The sequence below is a fragment of the Lagopus leucura genome, unplaced genomic scaffold (genome assembly GCF_019238085.1).
Source record: "Lagopus leucura isolate 7727_CA_CO unplaced genomic scaffold, USGS_WTPT01 Super-Scaffold_100018, whole genome shotgun sequence".
NCBI classification, from domain to species: Eukaryota; Metazoa; Chordata; class Aves; order Galliformes; family Phasianidae; genus Lagopus; species Lagopus leucura.
Window position 1 is genome coordinate 7,484,799 of NW_024962272.1, and position 24,150 is coordinate 7,508,948.

At 37.9% G+C, this 24,150-nt stretch overlaps 1 protein-coding gene across 1 annotated transcript in view; it reads right to left on the bottom strand.

Moving 5' to 3' along the window:
• The window catches only part of TRPM3 (transient receptor potential cation channel subfamily M member 3), a 249,388-nt gene that overhangs the window by 8,038 nt on the left and 217,200 nt on the right, over window positions 1-24,150 (bottom strand). The window contains exons 20-26 of the mRNA XM_042877368.1: window positions 23,352-23,492; window positions 18,329-18,457; window positions 15,085-15,336; window positions 10,449-10,659; window positions 1,671-1,821; window positions 907-1,106; window positions 450-582 (exon numbers count right to left, since the gene is read on the bottom strand). Of these exons, the coding sequence (XP_042733302.1) occupies window positions 450-582; window positions 907-1,106; window positions 1,671-1,821; window positions 10,449-10,659; window positions 15,085-15,336; window positions 18,329-18,457; window positions 23,352-23,492 (1,217 nt within the window). The remainder of the gene's footprint in view (window positions 1-449; window positions 583-906; window positions 1,107-1,670; window positions 1,822-10,448; window positions 10,660-15,084; window positions 15,337-18,328; window positions 18,458-23,351; window positions 23,493-24,150) is intronic.

The window sequence follows — 24,150 nt, forward strand, 5'->3', positions numbered from 1 at the left end:
ATGGCAAGATACCTGTTTCTCTTAAAGTAACCAATTAACCTAGCAAGACTAGACTGAAACAATGCTCCTTCACTATCTAAGGGAGTAGCAGGTCAGTATCTCAGTGACTACCTAGTTTTCATTGAGGAGTACTCATTTACCCTTCCACTGTGACCACCTGTGTCCTAAGACACCTGACCACCTGTGTCCTGAAATTCTGCTTTATAAGCTGAAATGGAAGAACTTGCACTTGTCACATTATTCTATTTGTGTACAATTACAGCTGGTTGAATGAGTTAAAGTCTTCAAAACTTTGAGGAACATTTCTTTAGTGAAGAAGAGAAAAAAGAGAGAAAATTTCCCCACCTTGTATCATTCTACTTTTTAGTTCAGATTTATTAAAAACTACCTCAAATTGGCAACGGAAACATATTTCTAGATCAACATATGAGAGAACAAACAAAATGCACCTTTCTGAAGTGACACGGATTCTTTCATCATTGGAAGAATTGAATCTGTCATCCTTCTCTCTAAAATATTCTTCTATGCACTGCTCTTCAAAATCATGGACTTTTTTCAATTCATCCTCAGTTATGAAAAGTTCTGTGGAAACAATTAAAAGAATTGAATTTGGAAAAGCACAAATGCGAAATTCAGGACACTTTTCTCACTGAAGAATCCTGGACTAAATTTTCAAAAGTGGGTTTCAAATGTAACTGGTATTTTGGGATGACAGCACAGAGATGCAGCTAATTATCAAACTGGTGGCTTAGATTATATATGCTTCTGGAGACAGCAAAGCTTAAGCAAGCAGACAATAGTTCTCTGCTGAGAAGGTTATAAAAATGCTGGGTTTAGCCTTCATTCACAGCAAACAGTAGATACTGAGCAGGGCAATGGAATGTCTGTAAATTGTTGACAGCTTACTTAATCCGTAGTCTCTCTCATCTGGGTCGCTTTCGTGTTTCCGCCATCTACAGCAGAGGTGCTGGAATATCATAGTCATATGGCTGAAAATGATCAGAGGTGGTGGGAGAACTGGCCTTTCATGAAACGTCATGATTAGCTGATACCTTTGAAACTTCCATACTTGGTTGGATATAGATTTGACTTCAAAAAACGTATTGCTGGAAGGCAAGAAGAGGAAAATAACATCAGATTGAAGCATTTTTGGGTACTTTGCCAAAAATGAAATGACAGTACCCTAATTATACGCATTTCACTAGCAGTGGCAAATGTTTCCTTGTCATGCAGAAAAAGGAAGAACAAAAGAAAAGGGCTAAATAAGTTTGTTCTTCAGTAAAGCACAGTGGCAATCAATCACTTCAGAATTATGTTACTACTGTTCATTCTTGCTCAGTGCAACCAGTTAGCCTTATGACAACAAAATGAGAGGAAAATATTTTTATTCTCGTTTTCTATATTGGGAGTGAATGATGCCGTCACTGAACTTAACATGTTCGGCTGTTCTGCTCTCGCTCTCATCAGGTGTCTGTCTTTGGAAATGAGACAATGTGAAGAACTTGGCATTTCCCTCATTCCCTGGAGTCAAGCTACTACTTTATACCTTCTCACTCTCATAAATCCTCTGAAAAATGGCTCTCATTAAAGTCAGAAGTTCAGCTGCTTTCTGACACCACAAATAATGCCCCTGCCTTCCCCAAATCCATTCTTTGGAATGTGTCACTCACTTGAAAACAGCAATCAGGAGGTTCACCAAAAGGATGTTTGCAACCAAGAGGTAACAGGCCATGATGGCAGGAACGATCCATGCTCCTGTCTTGCAAGGAGGCAGCTGGATTATCTTGCCATCTTCTCTAGTTTCATTTTGACCACAAGGAGCTGGGAATGAAAACACAAAAGAGCAAAATAGGAATGAATCTTATTTTTTCACTTTATACAGAAATGTTTAAATATTTATGAAGGTCTGCCTGCCAAAGCAATATCTTCCAAACAGTGGCATTGATGCTCCCCCCAAGAAATTTGAACTTGCTATAGGTGGTGGTGATCACATGATTGTCAAATTTATCACAGATTTTACAAGCTGAAGTTTTTGATGCTGTGTGTTATTTGCCATGAATATCAAGATATTCCACTCCAAAATTTCAGGACATCCATCTTTGTGAGTAGGCTGCCCGTTTCATATAGCTAAAATATCTTAAGTAATTTGTGGCTGTGCAAACGAAATGATCAAAATACTTAATCCTGCAAAAAGTTACATTAGCTAAAAATCTACTTAAAAAAAAATTTATGATGAAAATTTAGTCTTTTTGTTATTTTTTATTTTTCTTTCAATAGAGATCTGAAAAATAGCATAAAGAAATACATGAAAATAAATAACTCCTGTGAGCTGCAGTGCTCAGAGCCTTTCTGGGAAGTATTCATAGTGGCTGTTTGCAAATAAGGACTTTTGACTGCATTCCTAATACAGACATTTGACTGCACTCCTAGAAACTGTGGGGGAAATTTTAAAGTCTTCACTGTACCAGGTAAAGGGACATATAGCAGATGAGTTGCCACCTGTTTCTTCCCCAGATGTTTTGGAACCAAAAAGACCTCCTTATTAGTGTTTTCAAACAGAAGCAAAGAGGAAGAAAACATTATGAACTGCTTTTCTTCTTTTTGTTTGTTTGCCTTTGTGATCTCGTGGAAGATCTGCACAGCTGCATTTGGAAGTGTGGGTTCAGTTTATCATCTCCTAGCTTCACGCTGCCCTGGTGGTCCTTTGTACTTTTTTAATTAGCTCTTCAAGACAAAAAATCAAAGAAGCAGTTTACATATACAATCATCTTAGTTGAATTTGCTCAGTGCTGTGGCTACCTCCCCCTTGTCCATTTCCCTCTGACTTAATGGACAACAAACCTTTCAAATGCTATATGTTTTGTGAAATCTCATACCATGTCAAAACATCTACGATACCCAATATCAAATATTTTAATCAAAACAGCCCTTCTGACCTTGATTTAAAGAGCATGGAATTCTACTGTGGGTACTGTACTGGCAGTCATATATTATTTGAGAGATGGGTGCTTGGTTTTGGGCAACATGTACAGGTGTTGTGTTATTACCAATACAGCAATATGGGACAAAGGGTACATGCTCCATCAAATATCAGCTATATCCTACAGTATTCTACTTGCATAAAAAGAAATGGCAAACCTAAGTATTTTGCAAGTATTATCTCTAGAGCTTCTTCCTTACAGAAATAAGTTTTATTACTGGAGCCGCGTGAATGTAATTCATTATTTCTCAGAAAATATCACATTGCAGGTATTTTAATTCTGTACTGATTTTGTGCTTCCTGCTCTGCTCCAACCAGTGGCTTCTAGACAGGGAACTTCTAGAGAGTCCTGAGGGGGGCTACAAAGATGATGAGGTGCCTGAAGCATCTTTTATGAGGAAAGTCTGAGTAACATGCATCTGCTGTCCTGGAGAAAAGAAGACTGAGAGGGGATCTTATCAATGCTTATACATATCTAAATTGTGGATGTTGCATGGATGGAGCCAGGCTCTTTTCAGTGCTGCTCAGCAACAGGACATAGGAAGTTCCACACAAATATGAAGAAGAACTTCCTTACTATGAGGGTGACAGAGCACTGAAACAGGCTGCTCAGAGAGGCTGTGGGGTCTCCTCTGCAGATGTTCAAAACCCACCTGGATGTTTTCCTGTGCCACCTTCTTTAGAGAACCTGCTTTAGCAAGGGGTTGGACACGATGATCTCTAGAGGTCTCTTCCAACCCCTGTAATTCTGTTGATTCATTTAGACATACAAAATACTGCTAGATTTCTTGGGCTAGGTTCATTCAGTCTTCATCCAACAGAAACTGGGACAATCAACACGGTATTGGCACTTCAGTGAGGCATTTCTGTTTATGTGGAAACATTAACTCACATGCTGATTCAGAGCTACAAAGGCCAACATAATACAGTAATACAGTACCAAAACCTGTCATGATTTTATCAGGAATGCAGCAATCACTTTAGAAGCTGATGAAACCTGTTGTCTTTTTGTCTGCTAAATCAGAGAACAAATAATGTCTTTTGTAATGATGAGAGAAAATTCTGAAAAACATATTTTAAATTTTAGATCAAAGATATAAAAAAAACCTCAATCTAGTGTCTAGATATATTTTATTATTCCAAATTTCTATTTAAATAACAACAAAAAATATTTTCATCTATAAAACTCTCTCTCGACAGCTATTAAGACAGAAATGATTTATCCAAATTTATTGGCCTACACTGGAGTATTTAAAATGCCACTAATGTATTCCTGTTAGTATATATCACACAGTGATGGCCACAACAGACTCTCTACACAGAGAAGCCTCCATCATCTTTTCTGTACACTGATCAGCAATGCTGTGTGTTTGTAAATTTTTTCTCTCTATCAGTTCTGTTGGAGAAAGTTATAATAGCAAATACTAATCTTGTGCTTTACTTCTTGGAGATCTGAGCCAACACTCAGTCTTCAAATCTTAACTGCATGATGTGTGTCCAAAATGCTGAAGCTTGTGTTGTAATGCATATGACTGAAATGAGCATCTTATTCCATCTTTAAATTACAACATTAGTTCTAAAGGACAGTTTTCCCACCATTAAAGAAACTGTTAAAAATATTCCCAGAAAACAAGAAACAGAAGTTTCTCTCTTTGTTAGGGGAAGAACTGGCAGGTGGCAAAGAGTAGCAATTATATTCTTTTTTGATAATGAAGATGCTTATTTACATTTAAGAAATTAGATTTCTGCTTGATGATTTTAATTGTATTTTGAGAAATGCAGAATTGTTTATAGTATGTGCAATAACATACTGTGATGACAAACCTTTTCAAAGAACAGTTTTAACATGTATGGAAATATATTTCTATCTTTTTACATTACAGACTCGCTCTAGCAAAAATAGGTAGAACACTTAACTCTGGTAAAAGGCTTTATTAAAAGAAACTCAGCTGGTATAACTACATGCATGGTCCAGGTAACTGAAAACTCCAGGCACACTGATACATAAAGGACACTGGATGTAGGTAGGCCATTATGCTCTGATGGCAGGCTTTAAAAAATGATAACTGGTTGGAATTTTAATTTAAATTCCATGTATTAGATTCACTCAGCTTTCACTGCACCCTGACATCTGTGGTTTTACATAATTTTTGTATCTTTTGTTTCCCGTTTCACAGTCTGCCCCTATGCTTATTTTTCCTTCCTGGCTCCTCTTTACAGTTTCCTGTGTGGGCCCTTCCTGCTACATACCTAACCCTTCCTCTTTCCTGGCCAGCAAATTGGTGCAAAGCAAAAAACAGCGGCCCATATATCTATGTGCTTCAGACTACAGAAATAGCAAAGCTTGGGAAGGATTTATTTCCCTGGTGTAATCACTTTCACCACATGGGCACTGATCACTTTTACTGAGTGTTGGGTGGAGGGCTTGAGCAACAACACTTGCAAATTTTTGTGGCATGACTCTTTCCCCAGCTGCAGCTTTCTGAGGTGGTAGTGGTAAATAATGGAGAGAGGAAAATATGTAGCTGAACAGTTCTTTTACCAAATAACTTTTTACCTTTGATGGAAACTTTTCATGTAAAAATGGATGCCACTTTCACAGTAGAATTTCACTTGAAATCATGGAAAATTCTGAGTGGGCTAATGTGATCACTATTCTTAAAAATATGGAAACCAGTAAGTGGAAATAACAAATTAACTCCCACCTTTTTTTTTAATTATTGCTATTATTTTCTTTTTAATAAGTCTGGGCATTCTAAGTGTGCTTTCATTTCCTTGCAATTTTGATATGCATGAACCCAAAGGAAATGAAAGCATTTTATATATTTATTCAAAATAAAACAGTACCAAAACCTGTCATGATTTCACTTACTAGCTTGCCAAGTCAGTAAATACTGAAAAAAGGCTAAGTGAGCTGCCCAAGCTTCTCCTGTTCTTCACTGGCAGAACTCTGAACTCTAGGAGCTCTGAATTTCATATAATTACTCTCTTTGTCAGCATCCAGGGAACAGTAAAGTGTCTCATTATTTCAAGAAAGTTACTTTAACTATGGCACTGTGACCTTAATAATTGCTTCTTGCTTTCAGCCACATTGTAATGACACAAAAAACAATCGCATGGTATTTTGATTATTATGTATAGTAAACCTCTTTACTCTTCTTGTTCTCTCTAGTGTTTTCTCCCTCCTCCTCCCTGTATCAAAACATCCAAATAAATGGAATCTCAGAGGAGTGCTAAGAAGGGGAAGACTGCTGCAGCTCAGGCCAGAGAGACTCTCAAAACCGTGTGTAGGCTGAACAAAATATTATCCTCTGCCTTTGTATAACAAAGCTAAAAATACTGCCTGTGCTTCAGAGTTGCAACACAGATGAAAAAAAAAAAAGGCATGATTTATTCTGCTTGTGCAAAGCTGCTCTGATACTTCTAATTCCAGAATGATCCATGTAAGTGACAACTCTTACACAAATCTCCTGTAGAGAGAAACAAAGGATAAAATCTTTAAGATGGTGTAGAATTTAGTATAAATTTCTCATTTATGCTAAGAAACCTTTGAGAACTGAAATAAATTCTAGGAGGCTATGAAATATAAGGAATGTAAATAAAAATCTTTCTTATTAATTAGATTTTCCTCTTAAGATCAAGAACAGTTGAAACCTATGCATAATAACCTGTCTTTCATATTTCACTAAAACAATGGCATTCTGGTTACTTAGCACTGCTCCAACATAAGCAAGAAAGAAAGGGAAGCCCCATTTTCTCCTCAAATATATGGGATTTTTCAATGAGGCACATGGGACAAACACAAGTCAGATTGATCCTCAGATTCCAGATGGCACTTGAAATGCTGTCAACTGGAAAGAAAATCCAGTTGCAAATCTGACATGTGAGACAACAGGCACATCTGAAGAAGAACTCAAACACCCCAAGAGAGAAAAATCTAACCCAAATCCATGCTGGCTAACAGCATGCTTAGTTGTTACATCTTCTGAATACAGGAAAATGTGTTGTCTACTGCTGGTTTTCTCCAGGTGACTCCCATTTTCCATTGTGCCATTTCTGTCATCTATCTACATTTTCTACCAAGCAAACTCATTCCCCGGAATAATCTTTTCCTCTTCAATATTTCTATGTAATTCTATTATTCTGCATGGGCAGAGAGCTTGACAAAGTGAAAACAGAGTCCTCTGCATGTGTCAACAATTTCCAGAAGTTTTTGGTTACTATTGATAGCAAAATGTCTAAGTGAGGAAACCAAGGGTGAGATTTTACAGCATATATTGATTTTCTCCTGCACAGATGTTCACAAAATCATCTGGATCCCATGGGGCAGCACAGTGGTGTGCATTATTAAGAAAGACAGGCTAAAAGTGACACAATCCCACAAATCCAGAGGCCATAATCAGTTCCTGATTCAGACCACTCTCCAATCCTGAGCTAATGCGGCTGTGATGAACTTTCAGTCTGAGAGGAAACTACTTTGACAATGGTTCCACTTTTTTGTTGTTGAATTTGCCTACAAAATAAGTTGAGTTCTAAACTTATTATTTTTTCATATGTCTGGTTGACAGTCAGGAATCTGTAGGAATATTGTCTTGTTTACACCATTGATAATAAACCATACCACTGAATAGCACACTCCTGTTCCCAAAAGTGAGGATGTAATACTGTCCTCACTTTTGAGTTGAAGGTGGGATTGCATGCTGACAAGACGTGACACTAATGACACTCCAATTAACATATGCATTTTAAATATGAAATGTATACAGACAGAATGGGTAAAATGTGTATTTGTACAAGAAATGCATTATTTTAGAGAGAAATTCAGTTTATGTTTTAGCAATGTAGTGCATTCAGATAAAGATCAGACCAGACATAGTGAATGGACAGGCTTTCAGCTGATGAAATGTACTGAGACATTGCATCTAGTCAGCCTTAATGCTTCACAAAACAACAGAATGTGAAAGAAAAGAAAACAAAGTCAGAAATTTACAAAAACATACTGTTTTTTTTTTTTTTTTTTTTTTTTTTTTGGTACGTTTCTCAGAAAGACTAGAAAAATCTCCAGGACCTTGGTTTAAAAGTATACGGCACTTCCAAGATTAGCATTTTTGCTGAATCCCAGACTTGCAAATAATGTTTCAATATTAAGCACAAAAATATAGAGAATATCACAAACAAAAATCTTTTTAGATTTTCTTGCTATAGCAGCAAGAACGATAATAATCTGCTTCAAACTATACATTCAAGTGTAGTTTAGATGCAGCATAACAATTTTTATCTTACTTGAGAAAATACAAACTCTGTAGTACTCTAATGTGAACACGGTGGCTGATTTAGCTTAGAACAACTTGGAAAACTGATAACAATAAATTTCCAAACAGTGAAAAAAATGTAACCATCCTAATAATACTTTCTGTGTGCCAATCAGGTAGTTTTGATTGAGTAACTAACATCACTAGCATTTGCTCTTGCTCCCAGTCTATTCCAGTGGTATAATTTCTTGAGACAATCAAGCCTCAGATAGACATGACATATTGCACATAATTTTGCTGAAAGAGTGGCAGATTCTAATTCCCTGCATCATCTGTCTCTCAGGAAGGAGGAACTAGGTGCTGCTTTTCATTCTGGCATCACCACTTTCACTGCAACTCCTAGTTTCCTTGACAAAGACATAAGAACAGCACACCTACACATACAGCTGGGGTTGAAACCATTGGGAATTTTGCTTTCCCTAAGCCTCAGAAGTAATTATCTTGCATCTTTTCCCAAGGCTTAAATGTTGTGCTTCTGAAAAACATAGAAGACCACCCCTAAATTCTCATGCAAGGGTATGGAGCCTGCCACCCTCTTTTTATACTTAAAAACCACACTTCATTCAAAGACACTTTGATTTCTTAGGTTTTGGGGTTCTAAACTATAATCAGCACTTCATTAAAAAAATACCAAGAACTGCTTATTCAGCCAGTTGCCATGTCTATTGCACTATGGTAGTCACTTAGTACAACATCAATAAATGGCCGCTTGTAGAGGGACAGACAGAATTCTGCTTGTGCATGGGATAAACCCTTACTACTATCTTATGCCTTTGGCACAGGCTGAAGTTTTAATCCCCCAACTATTATGTCTTTGGAATGAAATGAATTTTTGCAAAGAAAAAAAAAAAAAGGAGAGGGATAAAAATGAAGGGATTAGGTGAGAAGCTAAACTCAGGGAGAAGCCGTGTGATTTTAGATACTTTTATGCTTCTGTGCATGTCTTGCTGCCTCTGAGAACAAAGTGTTGAAATGATCATAAAAAAGAGGCATCATCTGCATCCACAGTAGTGGTTCTGCACTATCCATAAAAAACACATTACTACGGAACTGCTGAAATATCACATGTGATACGTACACCTCTGTCCATCTTGACCTGAGTAATCTGGGGTAAATCATGGTGGTACAGGTATGTTTATTACATTAACCGGTTTGGAAAAGATCAACACCTTTTTTCAAGCTTTCATCCAAGCTTTCATTCAAGCTTTGTCAATACTGAACAGAAGATAAATTAAGTGAACAATGTACGGTGCATAGGAGAAAAGTACCTTAAATAGTGTTTTAATGGCTGCCATTTGCTGCTGGAAGATATACTTCTAAATGCTGCTGAGATTTACACACATTTAGGTAGAAATGATGAACATCAGTTACATGTCGGTATTTGTTAGTGATAGACTGTGACACTTTGTTCCATTTGTCATCTGCTGCCTCATTTCTTGTGACCACCCCTCTCCTTTGGCATAACACACTGGGCGGCACCAGGAGGTTTATTTTAGATAGAAAACTGGCATTTTACTGATCACCAGCCAAATGAATCCTGAGGAGACAGCACATGAAGTATTGGCTTTTGTTCTGTTTGCATTGATGTGAGCACGCTCTTGCCTTCCAGTAAATAAGTAAAAAATAATGTATTTACTCTCCCCAGAGAGAGTTGTATTACTCAGTTTAGCATTAGGGTGGTGGCAGTGAGTAGGTAAGAGGGAAAAGAAAACAGTGGATTAGTTCTTGTGAGGTGCAGGAACTGAAGATCTAATCTTGTACATTAGATTTGATGCTCGGTATGAAGTTAGGTAAAAAGCGTTTAGGTCTAAAATCAAACAAATGGATGAAAAGAAATGAAGAGACATTCTATGTCTCAAATATACCAAAGAATTCATCACAGATATCTGGGAGAGTATCCCCAGTATCCCCACTATCCAACAGGTCAAAAGGAAACATTTAAAATGTTATTTATTTGCAATATAATTTAGCATTACAGATTTTTGGTTAAATAATTGCAGAGTGATGACAGGAGTAGGTTCTATAATTGACACTCCAGTATTAGCTGTAAAAATATTTTGTGACAGTTCTCTGTGATAAAGGGTCCTCTATCTTGAGCCATTTATTGAGCACATACACATAATCTAGTAGGACATCATCTGATCAAAGTTGGATACCTGACTTTGGTGTATGAGAATCATAAACTTGCTTACGGTCTATCTGGTCTGCAAACACTTCCCCATAGATCATCCAATAAGGCATGTAAAAAATGTTTTTTGCCAGCTTCCATGACGGCTCCTCATTGGGGAAGAGAATGGCTTGTCTTGCAACACCGAAGCTCATCAGAACCACCAACATGATGATGACAAAATACATCATATCTATCATCTGAATGTCATGAGAAGAAAAGAGAGAAAGAAAGAGAAGGGACAAGAGTTGAATGTATTTGTCCATATTTCCATTACGTGCTGAAAAAAAAAAAGGTTTAAACCTTAAAAATAGAATTTTCAGAAACAATTTCTTGTCAGTGTTATACACAGCATTTCATTTTCAAAGAAGGAAAATGGTATTCTTGTGTCCTTGGTTTTGCCCACTGTTGCTTTTACAAGCAATTTAAATGTTATGAATAGACTTGAAAACACGAGCTACCATCTGATCACACCAGTTGCCTGAACAATAAATAATACAGGTTCACTGGCATCAATAGCGTGGTCAAAGTAAGGGTTGCAAGTCGATGTATTGTTTATAACTGCCTACTAACAACTGTACTAAAATAAAAAGGCTGAAATAGATTATCTTATTTTCTGGTACTCATTGTCTCGGTGCAAAGGAAGGAAGCTGCATCTAACATAAGGAGTAACGGGTGGCAGAACAGCCTGTTATGGCAACATAAGGGACACCACAGTGGTAACCAGTGAGAAAGGAAAGCTACAGGCTGGATGAGAAACCAGCCTGGTGATGGGGACTGACAAATGCCATATTACCAAAAAAAATTGCATCGAACACAGACACTCAGACTATTTTTCTGCATTGCTGAATACCTCATTAGCATATGCACAACTTTAATTAGTGCCAACAAAAAGTGTCTACCCATTCAAAATGTTCCTGGAAAAAGTGGGACATCAGTCCTAGGAGGTTCTCAGCGGAAGCTGAAGATTAGAAAAGCAGCTGTGCCGGCAGTATTAGTAAGGCCCTCCAGAGAGCGGAGCAAAGTGAGAGCCCTGGGCACCAAACAGGTACAGCATAGATAGGACCTACTGACTGTGAAAAAAATGTGAGTCCTGCATGGCCTCTGTTAAGCTCCCTCAAGAAGTTGTAATTATACATTTAGTTACAGGCCTTTATTTATAATAGAATTATGACAGAGCCTTTTTTTACAGCTATGGAAGTCTCCAGCCAAAGTTCAACCAAAGGGCTCTAAACCTTCTGAGTCTTAAACCCTTCAGCCTGTATTCTCTGGCACAGCTGCATGCTGCGTGCCTTAAAGGCAGGCAGGTGTGCAACCCATGTGCATCTCAGGTGGTGGTGGCCTGACAGGCCCATGCTGCAGCTTGAGAGCAGGCTGGCTCATTTCATCTGGTGGATGAGGTGGGGGACTCTTTCAGCAGATGGATCTGCCACTGTTGTGGGGGTACTGCAGCTCTGAAGCACAGGGAGAGAGACAGGAGATTGAAGAAACACTGAGAAACTGACCAATAGAGAAAACAGAGGAGTAAACAGAAAGGGATATTCTTGTATTAAGAGAGAGACTGGAGAGAAAGAGACCTGCAGGACAGGGTCCTGCTGGGAGAGCCTTAAGAAGCCAGAAAGATGGAACTGGGGAAGGTGAAAAGAAGCAGGGAAAAATGAAAATATAGAGGTACTTAAAAAAATGCAGGAAAGAAAGACGGAAAGAAAAAAACAAAACACAACTAGGGAGGTGGGAGAGGAAAACAAATGCCTTAAAGAAATATGAATCATATACATTCCTATGTTATTCAGGGCATTCATCTTTCAAGAAAACCCGATTGAAGAGGAATTCCAGATAATTTTATCTCAGAAGGCAACCTGAAATGGGAAGCTGCATAATTACATTTAGTTCTTGCTGTCTTCAGCAAAGAAATATAGTGATGAAACCTGTATCCTCCCTTCTTCTCTGATGTTTTCAGGTTGAAATATATGATGTAATATGATTTAATAAACATAACAATTATTTGCTGGAAATTTAAGAAAATTTCTTACATGCTTACAAAGTTTTTGAGAAGGTTTGAACTCACGTTGCAAGACATTAAATTGTCAGTGTTATTTACTCTCTTTTCAAGCACTTTATTATCTTTTCCCTCCTTCAGTGTGTTCCCTCTCAAAAACTTCACTATCTCAAAATCTGATGAATTAGATAGTTGAGTTTTCACTGACTGTAATAGGCAGTGTGTAAAGCCCTTTGGCCTGTAGGGTCAAATTACAATTGCTGTTTTAACAAGGCAATGTTCTTTTCAGTCATTTTGTAGAAAATTTTAGTCACTTATTTTAAAAAGTGATAAAATGAGGTGTTTGGTGTAGTTTTATTAACAAGTTGTCTCTTATTCTCCTCTTTAAAAAAATCTTTAATTTTTTTTTATTATTATTTTTTTTTTTTTCCAATAGAAACAATAAAAAAGTGGACATTCCCACACAGGAAGAAAACTAATATACTTCTGACTCTCTTGGCATGCTACAGTGGTCGCATTTCATTCCTAAATAGAAATGAAGTAAATATACTCTTGTGCAGAGATTAGAAGAACAGTATAAGTTCATTCTGCAGCTGAAATTAGTTGACAATAATAAATTTGTCCATTAGCTTTCTCCTCCTCTCTCCATCCTTACTTCTAAACCTCTCAAGTCCATTTGTGCCCTTTGCATATTTGCTCATAAGGCCCAGAGGCAAAACCTATTACAGCTGCTGTATTGGGTGCAATGGAGAGGCAGGTAAAGGGAAAGTTGCTGAACACTGGAAAGATGGAAGGAGTCATCCGTTCTCTCCTGAGTCTAAAAGTTTGTTTAAAGAGAATCCCAGCATACAAGCTCAGTCTGTGGACTGCGTTAAGTATAGTTTGCTGAGGAGCTCAATAGCCATGATAGGCTTACTCTGAAGAAATATGTAGAAATTGATTGTCTCCACAGTACTGAATGGTACTTGCAAGATGATGAAAAAGAAAGAACGCAAGGAGATAGATGGGCATGTGCTTTGAAAATAGGCAGTACAGCAGGGAGTGAGCAGGTGCAACTCTCAGGGAAGCCTATGCATGTTATAAATTGGGTTGGCCGTTGCACATGGGAATAAGACGGCCAGAAAACAGATGTGAGGGGCAAATTTATGTAACTCAAACCAGCTGGGCATTGCATGTGTTTGGGCAAAGTAAATGTGTCAGAGTTGCTGAGTGCATGGAAAACCGGATGAGGCATGGAAATCAAATAACAGGAAGGCACAAAATAAAATAACTTCCCTTCTTTACAAATGCCCACACCTTCACAGTATTCTGGTAGCTGAATTCAAAACCCTCTGTGTGGGTACCCAAACCTACAGGGGTTAATGATTTTCCTACATTTGTTTTCCAGTGAAAGTGGAGCAAAGCTTAATTCATGTGAGAATGACAAAGGGATGGAAATTATTTTATTTTGCTGTTTTCAACCATTTCCCTTCTGTTGGCCACGGGAGAAAAAAAGCCACTGTTTATACTACTGGGGAAGCTGGGCTCCTATCAGCCCTCCATAATTCTCACTGTTGGAAGGTTGTTATCCACCGCCAGTCCGTTTAATATTGAACTGGCTTTTGAATGGCCTTTGCTACCACCACAGCTCTGAAACTTTTGGTCATGCCATTTGTGAAAATTAGTGCACAACAGAAGGATAGATGTTTTTTCAGGAGTTTTATACATGGTGTGCTGTGTAATTCCTAATGACCACCATATTCTCCGATGAAGACACATGGTGCAACTGGGACAGGAATGAAACAAACAATAATGCAGTGGTTCCCCTGTGGCTTTGGTTTTTTTACTTGTCTTGATGTCCTTTTCCAGTAATATACAGCAAGAATTCTGGAGTGTTTTCTCTGCTGCACTTTGGAGCTCTGCAAAGCCTCTCCCATCAACAAATACCTGCTATTACTACTGAAATATATATATATAAATACATATATATATATATAAAAATAAAGTAAAAATGTATATATCCAGCATCAAATATTGCTTGATTTCCATTACATGAGCTTACTATTATGTGAATTATTAATATTCCTGCAACACTATATAGATGTGATACGGTCAGGGGACAGAGACTGCAGTTAGGCACGTGGATTTCTCACCTCTCAGGGATACACCTGAACAGGCAGAGTGCAAGGATATGTGGATATGGAATAAAATATAGAAAGGTCAGCCATAATCATAACTATTACAATTCCAAATATACTACACCTACAACAACACAATTTCTTTAGGAATCTCGAAGTATGGAATCTTTTTTTCTTTTAACTTTAATGAAGTTAAGAGTTTGCAACAATTTTGCAATTAATTAAGAGTTTGTACCCTTTGGATTTATTGTAAATGATGTAGGATGACTTTGGTATTCAAGAGAGATCTAACAGAAAGATAAGCAATACATTATCAAATACAACAAGAAGTGTCTAATTGCCAGTTTTGGGGGATCTGTGCAGATGACTTGAATCAAGAAGGACCTGATTTTAGTTTACATGGAAATACTAATCTGTAAAAAAAAAAAAAGTGATTACACTGACAAGTCCAAAGACAGAGTCAAGAACGTTATTGCAGAAAATAGAAGCCATAAACCAAATTTTCTTACCATTTTTCCAATCATCATAACATACGGTCCCAAGTACTTGTTTACTCCAAAGATGTCTAGTAGCCGTATGTACCAGTAAATGATGTTCACACAGTATATCACCCGGCCATCGCTCCGAAGTGGCAGATCTTGCAAACGGAGGACCATCCCAACAGAGAACAGGAGGATAGCTATGAGATCTGTAACATTCCAGTACTCCTGCAGCCAAACTTTCACTTTTTGTAACAATTTTCCAGGCTCTGACATCAGTATCTGAAGGACAAAGGACGTGGAGAGGAGCCAGCTGAGTTGTCTTAATTTAAGCCTGTATAAAGCTAAAGTAATCAGATTGGTGCTACACAAGCCAAAATCAAAGCTGATAGCTTCCTAACACATAAATACCTTGTACAGTCTTTGATTTCTTTTGTGAAAGCTTGAACATGAAACTCAAGTGTAGTATAACCCTGCAACTATATACACAACATGTAATTTCTTTTGATAGAAGGAAGAAAACCTCAGTTCTTCTGAAATCCCCACAAAATAAGAAGAAATTTATGTTTGACTTTCTGTTTTTCAGATTGATCTTAATTATTCTTGGAATAGGGGAGAAAACATAGAAAGGTACTTAATAATTTCACTTTAGATTTAAAGCTTTAGATTTAAAGAAAATTATTCTAAGATGTCCATGAAACTATTAAGAAATAATTTATGACCATGAAGATCTTGATTTTGCATTAAATTCAGTAAAGATTAGCTCCTATTTGGAGTTTTTGAAAATTCATTTCCACAGCTGAGAACATAATTCATAAAAATAATTAATCTTACCTTATGAATTTATCATCACTCTATTTGCAAGATCATTTGGGAGAGCTGATTGTTCCCCTGAATTACTGTTGAAACTATTCTGAAAATGATTTCTATGAATAATTCCTAGCTTTCAGTCAGTTAACAAGCTGTTTGTTTTCATTTTCTATATTTAGCCCAAGAACGTTTGAGCAGACTCATGCAGTTCCTTGAAGAGAGGAATGCCATTCTTACAATTTTCTTACAGTTCATTTTCAGAATGAATTTCAGGCTCATTTCCCATGAACATCTGGTTAGGAATCCATTCCCACAAAAGTTCTTGAAAAACTTTTGTGGAAAGGAGAATTTGGGGTGAATATAAATGGGGTGAATTGGGATGAGATAAAAATGGCACACGATTCATGCTGGCAGTCTGCCACCTATGGAGCCAGGGATGCCTTGATTCCATCCGTGCTGTGGAGCCCTCGTGTGGCTGCCGCCTCCCTCTTCCATTTTCTTTCTGTTACAGATACACATGAATGAATTTTCCTCTGATCCTTTTGTTTATAAAGTAGAATTTGCCATGTGGTGTTTGAAACTTACCTTTGGAGTCTAAGTGGCTGTTGCAGGAGCATTTTGCCTCTAGTCCTCAAAAACACTGGCTACAGATTGGACACACGTAGATGGCAACAAATTCAGCCCAAGGGTACAAATGTGCTATTTCAGTTGAGGTCAGCAGGACTCACACCCACTCACATCAGGGCTGAATTTGGCCTCTGGTGCCATTGTGGAATAAATGCACATTTGGCCAAGTGGAAGTGGCACAGCTGTAGCTGCGGGTTGGAAAGACAATGAGGTGCAGGGGACGACAGAGCACTATCACTGTGCTGGCAGATCGAGTGCCACATTTAAATACTCCTTCTGCTCTACGTGCCTGCTTAGCATCTTTAGGGAGATGCATTCTATTTCTTGACATAATTAGCAAGAAATTTCAAAATTAAATGGGGGAAAACCTATTAGAAATGTGCTGCAGTATTCAGCATGGATATAATTTTTTCCCCCAGTTACAGCTATTTTTATTGCAGGCCTTTGCATGAGATACTTGGGCAGATAGAATAACTGTGAATTTCGAGTGAACTCTGGATGCAGACTTTTTGGTTGGCATATCCCTATGTCTTTGTGCCCATTCCATAATACTGTGTCTCCCTTCCCTCTCCCTAAAACATACTTCATACTTCATACTTGGACAACATTTCAAGGATAGTGGCGAAGCTTTAAGATATATCAGATCTCCATGCCTTATTTGTGAATGCTATTTAACACTCATCATGCAGAAATCTGAATAGAGAAATTCAATGGAAGCAAAGGTTTTATACAGAGAAGAAAGGCACTCTCAATTTTAAATGGAAGAAGGTTGTCAGACCTATTGAAAACACCTGAAGGACAATGTGATCACTGGTTACAGTGAACACAGATTTGTGAGGGAAAGGTTCTGATTAACTATTTTAATTTCTTTTTATGACAAGGTCACCCATCTAGTTGACAAAGGGAAACCAGTTAATGTTATCCTTTTGGATTTCAGTGAAGGTTTTGATATTGTTTCTCAGTATCCTTCTGGATAAAACATCCGGCATGCAGCTAGAGAAAAACATAATGCTATTGGTGAGCAATTGGCTGACGGGTCAGGCCCAAAGGGTTATAGTAAATGGGGTTACATCAAGCTGGCAGATGGTCAATAGCGGGGCTCTCCAGGGCTCCATTTTAATACTGGTTCTCTTTAAAACCTTCAAGAATGACTTGAGTGTAGGACTATAAGGTGTTTCAAGCAAGTTTGCTGATGAAACTAAACTGGGAGGAGCTCTTGACTCCATCAAGGATAAAGAGGCCTTGCAAAGACATCTAGATGGACTGGAGAGCTGGGCAACTACCAACCACATAAAGTTTTTTAGTAAGAGCAAGTACCAGATTCTGCACCTGCGAAGGGGCAACCTCAGCTATACCTACAGACTGGGAGATGAGACACTGGGAGTCTTGGCTGACAGCAAGTTGTATGAGCCAACAGTGCACACAGGCAGCCAGGAAGGCCAACTGTATCCTGGGGTGCATCAAGCATGGCACTGCCACATATTTGAGGGAAGGGGCAGTCCCACACTGAAGTGCACTAGTGTGTCCTCATCTGGAGTACTGTGTGCAGTTTTGGCACCACAGTACAAAAAAGGACATAACATTATTAAAGAGTGTCCAAAGGAGGGCTACAAAGATGGTGAGGGGTTGAAAGAAGATGAAGTTTGAGGAGTGGCAGAGGTCCTTTGGCTTGTTCAGCCCAGAGCAGGGCAGGCTTAGGGGAGGTCTCATTGCAGCCTTCATCTCCTCACAGAGAATGGAGGGGTAGTGCTGAGCTCTGCTCTCTGGTGATGTGATAAGAGGCAAAGGCATGGAGCTGCTTCAGAGGAGCTGTCTTATGTGTTTGGGGTGACTTTACCTCTCTCATCTTCTCTATTCCCAGAGTGAAAATGTACGAGATGACAATCCATTCCTGTGTCGATGGCCAGCGATCCATCTTCACTAACACTATGTAATTGAACAGCATTAAGTAGCCTATATATGCCAGCTGTAAAGAAACAAAATGAAATGAATATCAGTAGTCATCACATTTATACAAGCAAGCCACTTCCTCTTTTATGATTTGATATTCCTAATTCCAGTGTACCCAGAACTTTAAACAGACAAAAGAGGAATCAGAGAGCTTGTCCAAAAAAGCTCACATTAGCACATACAATATGGAATCTGCAAAGTACACGAACAAATATCCTCTTCTCTGGCTACATCCATCTCTCCAACAAAACTGCATTAATGCAGTCTCCTCTGATTGTCCTATAGTAACAGTCCTGTCACATACCACGGTGCCAAACACCAAAAACTAATTTACTAAGTTACATATGTGAATATTTCTTCCTCATTTACTTTCTAACATTCATTACTCCCCTAGCACACCTCCTCTGTGCTTCTTCTCCTGGTTTGTTTAACTTGGACTCACTCTGACATTTCACATCCTTTCTGCTGGCACCCAGGCACAATCTTGTCTGGCACCCAGAATGTTCTATGTATTGATAGACACGTCCTCAACCAGTATATTGCTGCCTTAATTTCCACTACGATTCCTCCCCAAAAACTTCTAAACATACTGATGCAGCAATGCATAGTCATGCATTTATTTGCCTTATATTTTCTGCAAGGTTTTGAGTGCAGTGGTGGTTTTTTTCTTTTTCTTTTTTTTTTTTTTTCCCTTCTCTGATACATCTACCTTCTGGCCTAATCTTTCATCCAATTGTAAACACAAATTAAGACTCTGTTTTTTTTTTGTCCATTCCGAGTATAGTCAAATGGTTGGTCAGAAAAAGATAAGATGAGCAAACTGCATCATCGAAATCACAAAACTCACAGAAGCCAAGGTGTCACACTGGAATGTGGGCTATAGCATTTCTGAGTTTCTGTAGCTGGGCTCTGTGGTGGCCTGAATCCAACTTCCTACCTACTTTGCCTTTCGAACAGCAGCCCTACAAGAGTATGCATCTAAAGCCAAATTTAAATCAGAGAAAAGATTATTCAGTTCCATACATGAACTTTTATAATTGCTGTTGCAGAAAACTTACTGCACACATCTGTATTTCAATACAACTCTTTCTCGACTGCACATTACTCACAACTATTAAGTGTTCAGTATCAGACTTCAGATGAAACAGCCATTGAAAAGCTTGGGACTTTTAGGGTAGGACTATTTAAGTGGTCAGAATCTCAAAGAATGGGATTAATGGTCTTCTTGGCTTGGCTTATGCTTTGTGTAGAAGTCACAGGATTCTTGCTTTCCTTTCAGTTGCTGAACTGAAGGATACATGAGAAAATTCTTTGTGTTGGCCATCAATATCTGCACAGATAAGGAAGCCAATTGAATCATGGCTTCTCATTTGCAGGAAGTGATCACACTGGTCCTTCTGTTTGTGAGTGATGATAGATTGCAGCTCTGGATAATCTGGAATTACCTTGGTCTTCCCTTACCACTCCTGAAGGAAACTGACCATATATACTGACTTAGGTCAGTATCTAGGTATCAGCTGAGTCAACAGGAACTCAATTTGGGTGGGCAGAACTATACATGCCTCGCTGAAACAACACCTACTACACTGAAAAAAACCCCCACCAAGAAACAAACAAAAAAGACAGTGTCACACAGCATACCTCTTAGAACATGTTTATTAGATCTGATGGATAACCATTTCACAGCAATCTTATTAATTCGGTCTGACTCAGCAGCCTTTGCTGAGCATTTGTAGTTAAAAGAATCAGGACACTAAGGTGACAGAAACCGTAGGAAACTCAGCGTAAGCAAGAGCTTTTCATTTTTATTGGGTTTCATGTGAGCTTTTTTTGTGACTGTTTTTTTGTCAATTCATATTTACTTGAAAATTTTTGCTTGATAAAACAATTATATCTTGATTTAAGAATGAAGTGATGCTAAAATCACATCATTTTCACCCCAAGAAACCAGCCCTTCCGACAAGGGTGACATCCTCCCTGTCCCTCTCTAAACCTGTAAATTCAGTCTTCCAATCTCACACTGCTGTGAAATCTCACTGCAGATACCTATACAGATACTCAAGATTTTTTGAAAGTGCTACTATACAAATAGCTGAACCCCCTTTATCTTGCTCTTACTTAGAGCTTGGGGTTGCCATCTTCACCCCTGAAGCTAGCACGTGAAGAAACTAAGCAGAAGAATACTTGTTAAAAAGTTTCAAGGATGTATTCCTCCCTACATTCCTGTGGATACTGTCATATTGTGTATACTTGAGTACACATCACAATAAAGGACAAACCTGTATATTGCAAGAGAGTTCTTCAAGAATGAGACTACCTTCCTCTCTTTTCACTGACTGCAATAATTAAATGATCAAAAAGTGAAGTGGTCCTAAGATGAAAAAATTGGGACAGAGCTGTTCTGATGCTTAGAAAATGACTTTTGCCAGATGTTCAATGCCTCTTTTAACTCCTCAAGGAGGTAGAAATGTGTCTTCTTAGATCATGCTAGCATTTCAGTCTAAAGCTTATATTTAAATAGGGATAGTCTTCATCTTCCTCTTGGGTAGTCTGTGGGATGAAACCTGTGAATCAAGCCTTTCAATGCAACAGTTACAAAAGAGAATAGAGTTGTTGACTTTCAAAACTATTTCACGACAGAGAGGAAGACAAAAAGCTGTTTATAAATTTTCTTAGTACTTAAAAATATTTCTTACTGAAAATCCCCCACAATTAAACCACTCTTGTATACTTTAAGAATGAAGGTGGATATTGAGACATATAGAATAACAGCAGATAGTTAGATGTAGAATAAACAAACAATTTTAAATGTCATGCAATAAAGGCATAGTCACCTTCCATTTTGGGCTGTGAGATGTAAGATTTTGAGGACTGCTTCTGAAATCTAGGATTAACATTTCTGTCTATATGCTTGCAAAAAGGCAGCTAGGCTGTGCAACTCTAATCCCATTTGAGTTATTTTCTTTTTGCTTTTCAATATAGCCAACTGGTCAAGAACTACAACCAGAATGCACCTTAATTTGCTCTTGAAACACAGGACAGCCAAGATCCACCTTTAATAAGTGACCTTGAATGAGATCTGCCTCAGGACATAAAACTGTAGAAACAGGTCTAAATGGAAACACAATATTGATTTCTTTCTCCTGTTTCAGAATTGAAATAACAGGGAAAGCCAGAATGCTTCTTTCTGTTTACAGTGAAAAGACTTTTCTGGTTATGCATAATACATATTGCAATTGATAATGAGACTAAGCTGCTGCTGAGCAGTTTCTAGATTCATTGGGCTGATTAACCTTTAATGGCTACAGTTCAGCATGTAGTAACTCCAATTGCCAAACTGGAGCTATTTGCTAGAATAAGCAGTCTACCACAGTTTGATCTCTGTAGATGTGAGTTGCTCCTGCTGTCTGTAGATGTATTGTTTGGATTCCAGTAATGCATTTTTTCTTTTAAGTCATCTTCAGGAGGTGGGAGAGAAATGCATTTCTTTGTGATTTGCTGTGCATTCAGCAGAATGATTGAAAATTTAACTGGGAAGGACCATGAGAAATCAACTAGCCAATTCCAGACTGCCAATGTGGAATTAATTGCAATGTGCCATATTGGACATATGTTTTGATAAGATAGACTTAGAAATTATTAACAATGGAGAATCTACTGTTTCCTTACACAATTTATAACAATATGACTCAGAACAGTTAAAAGCTGTTTCCTAACATTTTGCCAACAACTGTCTTGCTGCAGTTATATTCAGCAAGGATTCTATTCCTCTTTTCAGCAACTACCATGTATTTGAAGACAGAACTTCTGCAGTCATTTTATTCCTAGAGAAAATAACCTCACTTCCTTAAGACTTTCCCCTTAAGTTGTATTTTACAGACCTCTGGATAAATTTTTTTTCTTTTTTGTTAGTAGCCTTCAAACCAGTCCACATCTGTCATGTGATGCATAAAGTGAAATGGCTTACAGTACTCTAATTATGTAGACTGAAAAGATTCATTTCTGTGTTTGTTTTACTTTTTGATCTCATCTTTCTATAATATAAATATAATGCAGTGCCATCTGCAAAACTTCATAATTGAAGTTTTGAGTGAAAATATCAAACAATACCTGATGTAGGAGAGACCCTAATGGAATCCTTTCCAATCCCTGATTCCAGCTGGATAGCGAGTAATTGATATATACTCCTAACAACCAATCAACAAAAGGCTTTGTATATGTAATAACTTGTAATATGGCAATGATAAATTTACCTATGAGATTACCTAGAAAAGTTTTTGACAATTTCTTGCTGTAGTCAAAATATATTACCTTAGTTTTTGTTTGTTTGTTTGTTTCTATATCACGTGCACTGTCTGCTTCTTTATAACACAGGGATATTGGACTGGTTAGACATAATTTAATATATACTGACTGCTTTCATAGTGTTGTTACCTTACGGCTACTCACAGCAACACTTTAATTAGACAGAGGCATTTGCAGACTAGTAAAACAACAAAGCAAAAATGTCCCAAGGAAAGATATGCTCTGCTGGTTTCTTATTTTCATCCATCATTATGTTATCTGATATCCTGATTAAAATCAGCCTCCTGCTGGGCTTAGTATTGGGAATTCTCCTATTTGGAATTCTTTGGGCACACTGACTTCAGCAAGCTACTTGTACTTGAAGAATAACCTAGAGTTAATCATTAAGTTCATGAATGAACATTTAAAACTCCTAGGTTAGCAAGTGCTAGATGACCACAAAAGATTAAGTTCTTTATGGATAAATCCTCCAATGCAGACAGATGAAGACTCTCAAAGAAATACACAGTATGATCTTAATTCAGTGTCAGTACTTGTCCATTCAGCCCAATCATAGAATCACAGAAACACCAAGGAGCAGCAGTATAACAAAAAAGATATCTTACTGTGTAAAACCAAAATTTGACGATGGGAGCATTGTAGAACTCGTAAATCTTTCTTCCAACAGGAATCAGTCTGTGCCTGCTCTGTACTTCCTCTTCTTCCTTCTTTCTTGAGGATTCTCCATTCCCCCGTCCCAGCATTGCCTACAAAAACAGACATCCTTATGTTTCTTTATTTCTGAAGGACAAATTAAGGTATTTTAAAAAGAAAAAATTAAAAAGGAAACTTTTCAAAGCTTATCTGATTTCTTATCTTTAGACAAAATCAGATGGCCATCGCTATGTGCAAAATGTTTTGTTCTCAGACTATCTTTTACGGAGGAAAACGCTGCTGTTTAGTTCCTTCTAAACTGCAACAGTAAAACTTCAGCAGTAGTGAACTCCTTGACTGGTGAACAAAAAATGAGATGTGGAGAACATTTCTCCTTTTGTCTTTATAGACAGAGAGATTTTTTACCTGACAACAGTTTCTTACTATGTACAATAAACAAATGCAAACAGAAAACAGATAAGTTTTGTTTTTAAACAAAGAAAAGTTCGGAAGGTTGATACTGAAAGGGAACAGGAGGAAATGTGAATTAGCATTTGCTGGACTGGGAGCAATGAAGCTAAGGACTGTTTTCATGTTGATCATAGGATCCATTGCAAGCCATGATCCCATGGGCCATGAACTTCACATGGATGTAGAGGAACGACCAGTCGATTTCAGGGCTTTAGATCAAAAGGTCCTTCTACATCTCCACAGCTTCTTCTATAATGAAGTCCCAGTGTGCTCGTGTACTACCTCTGGTTGGCTTGACTT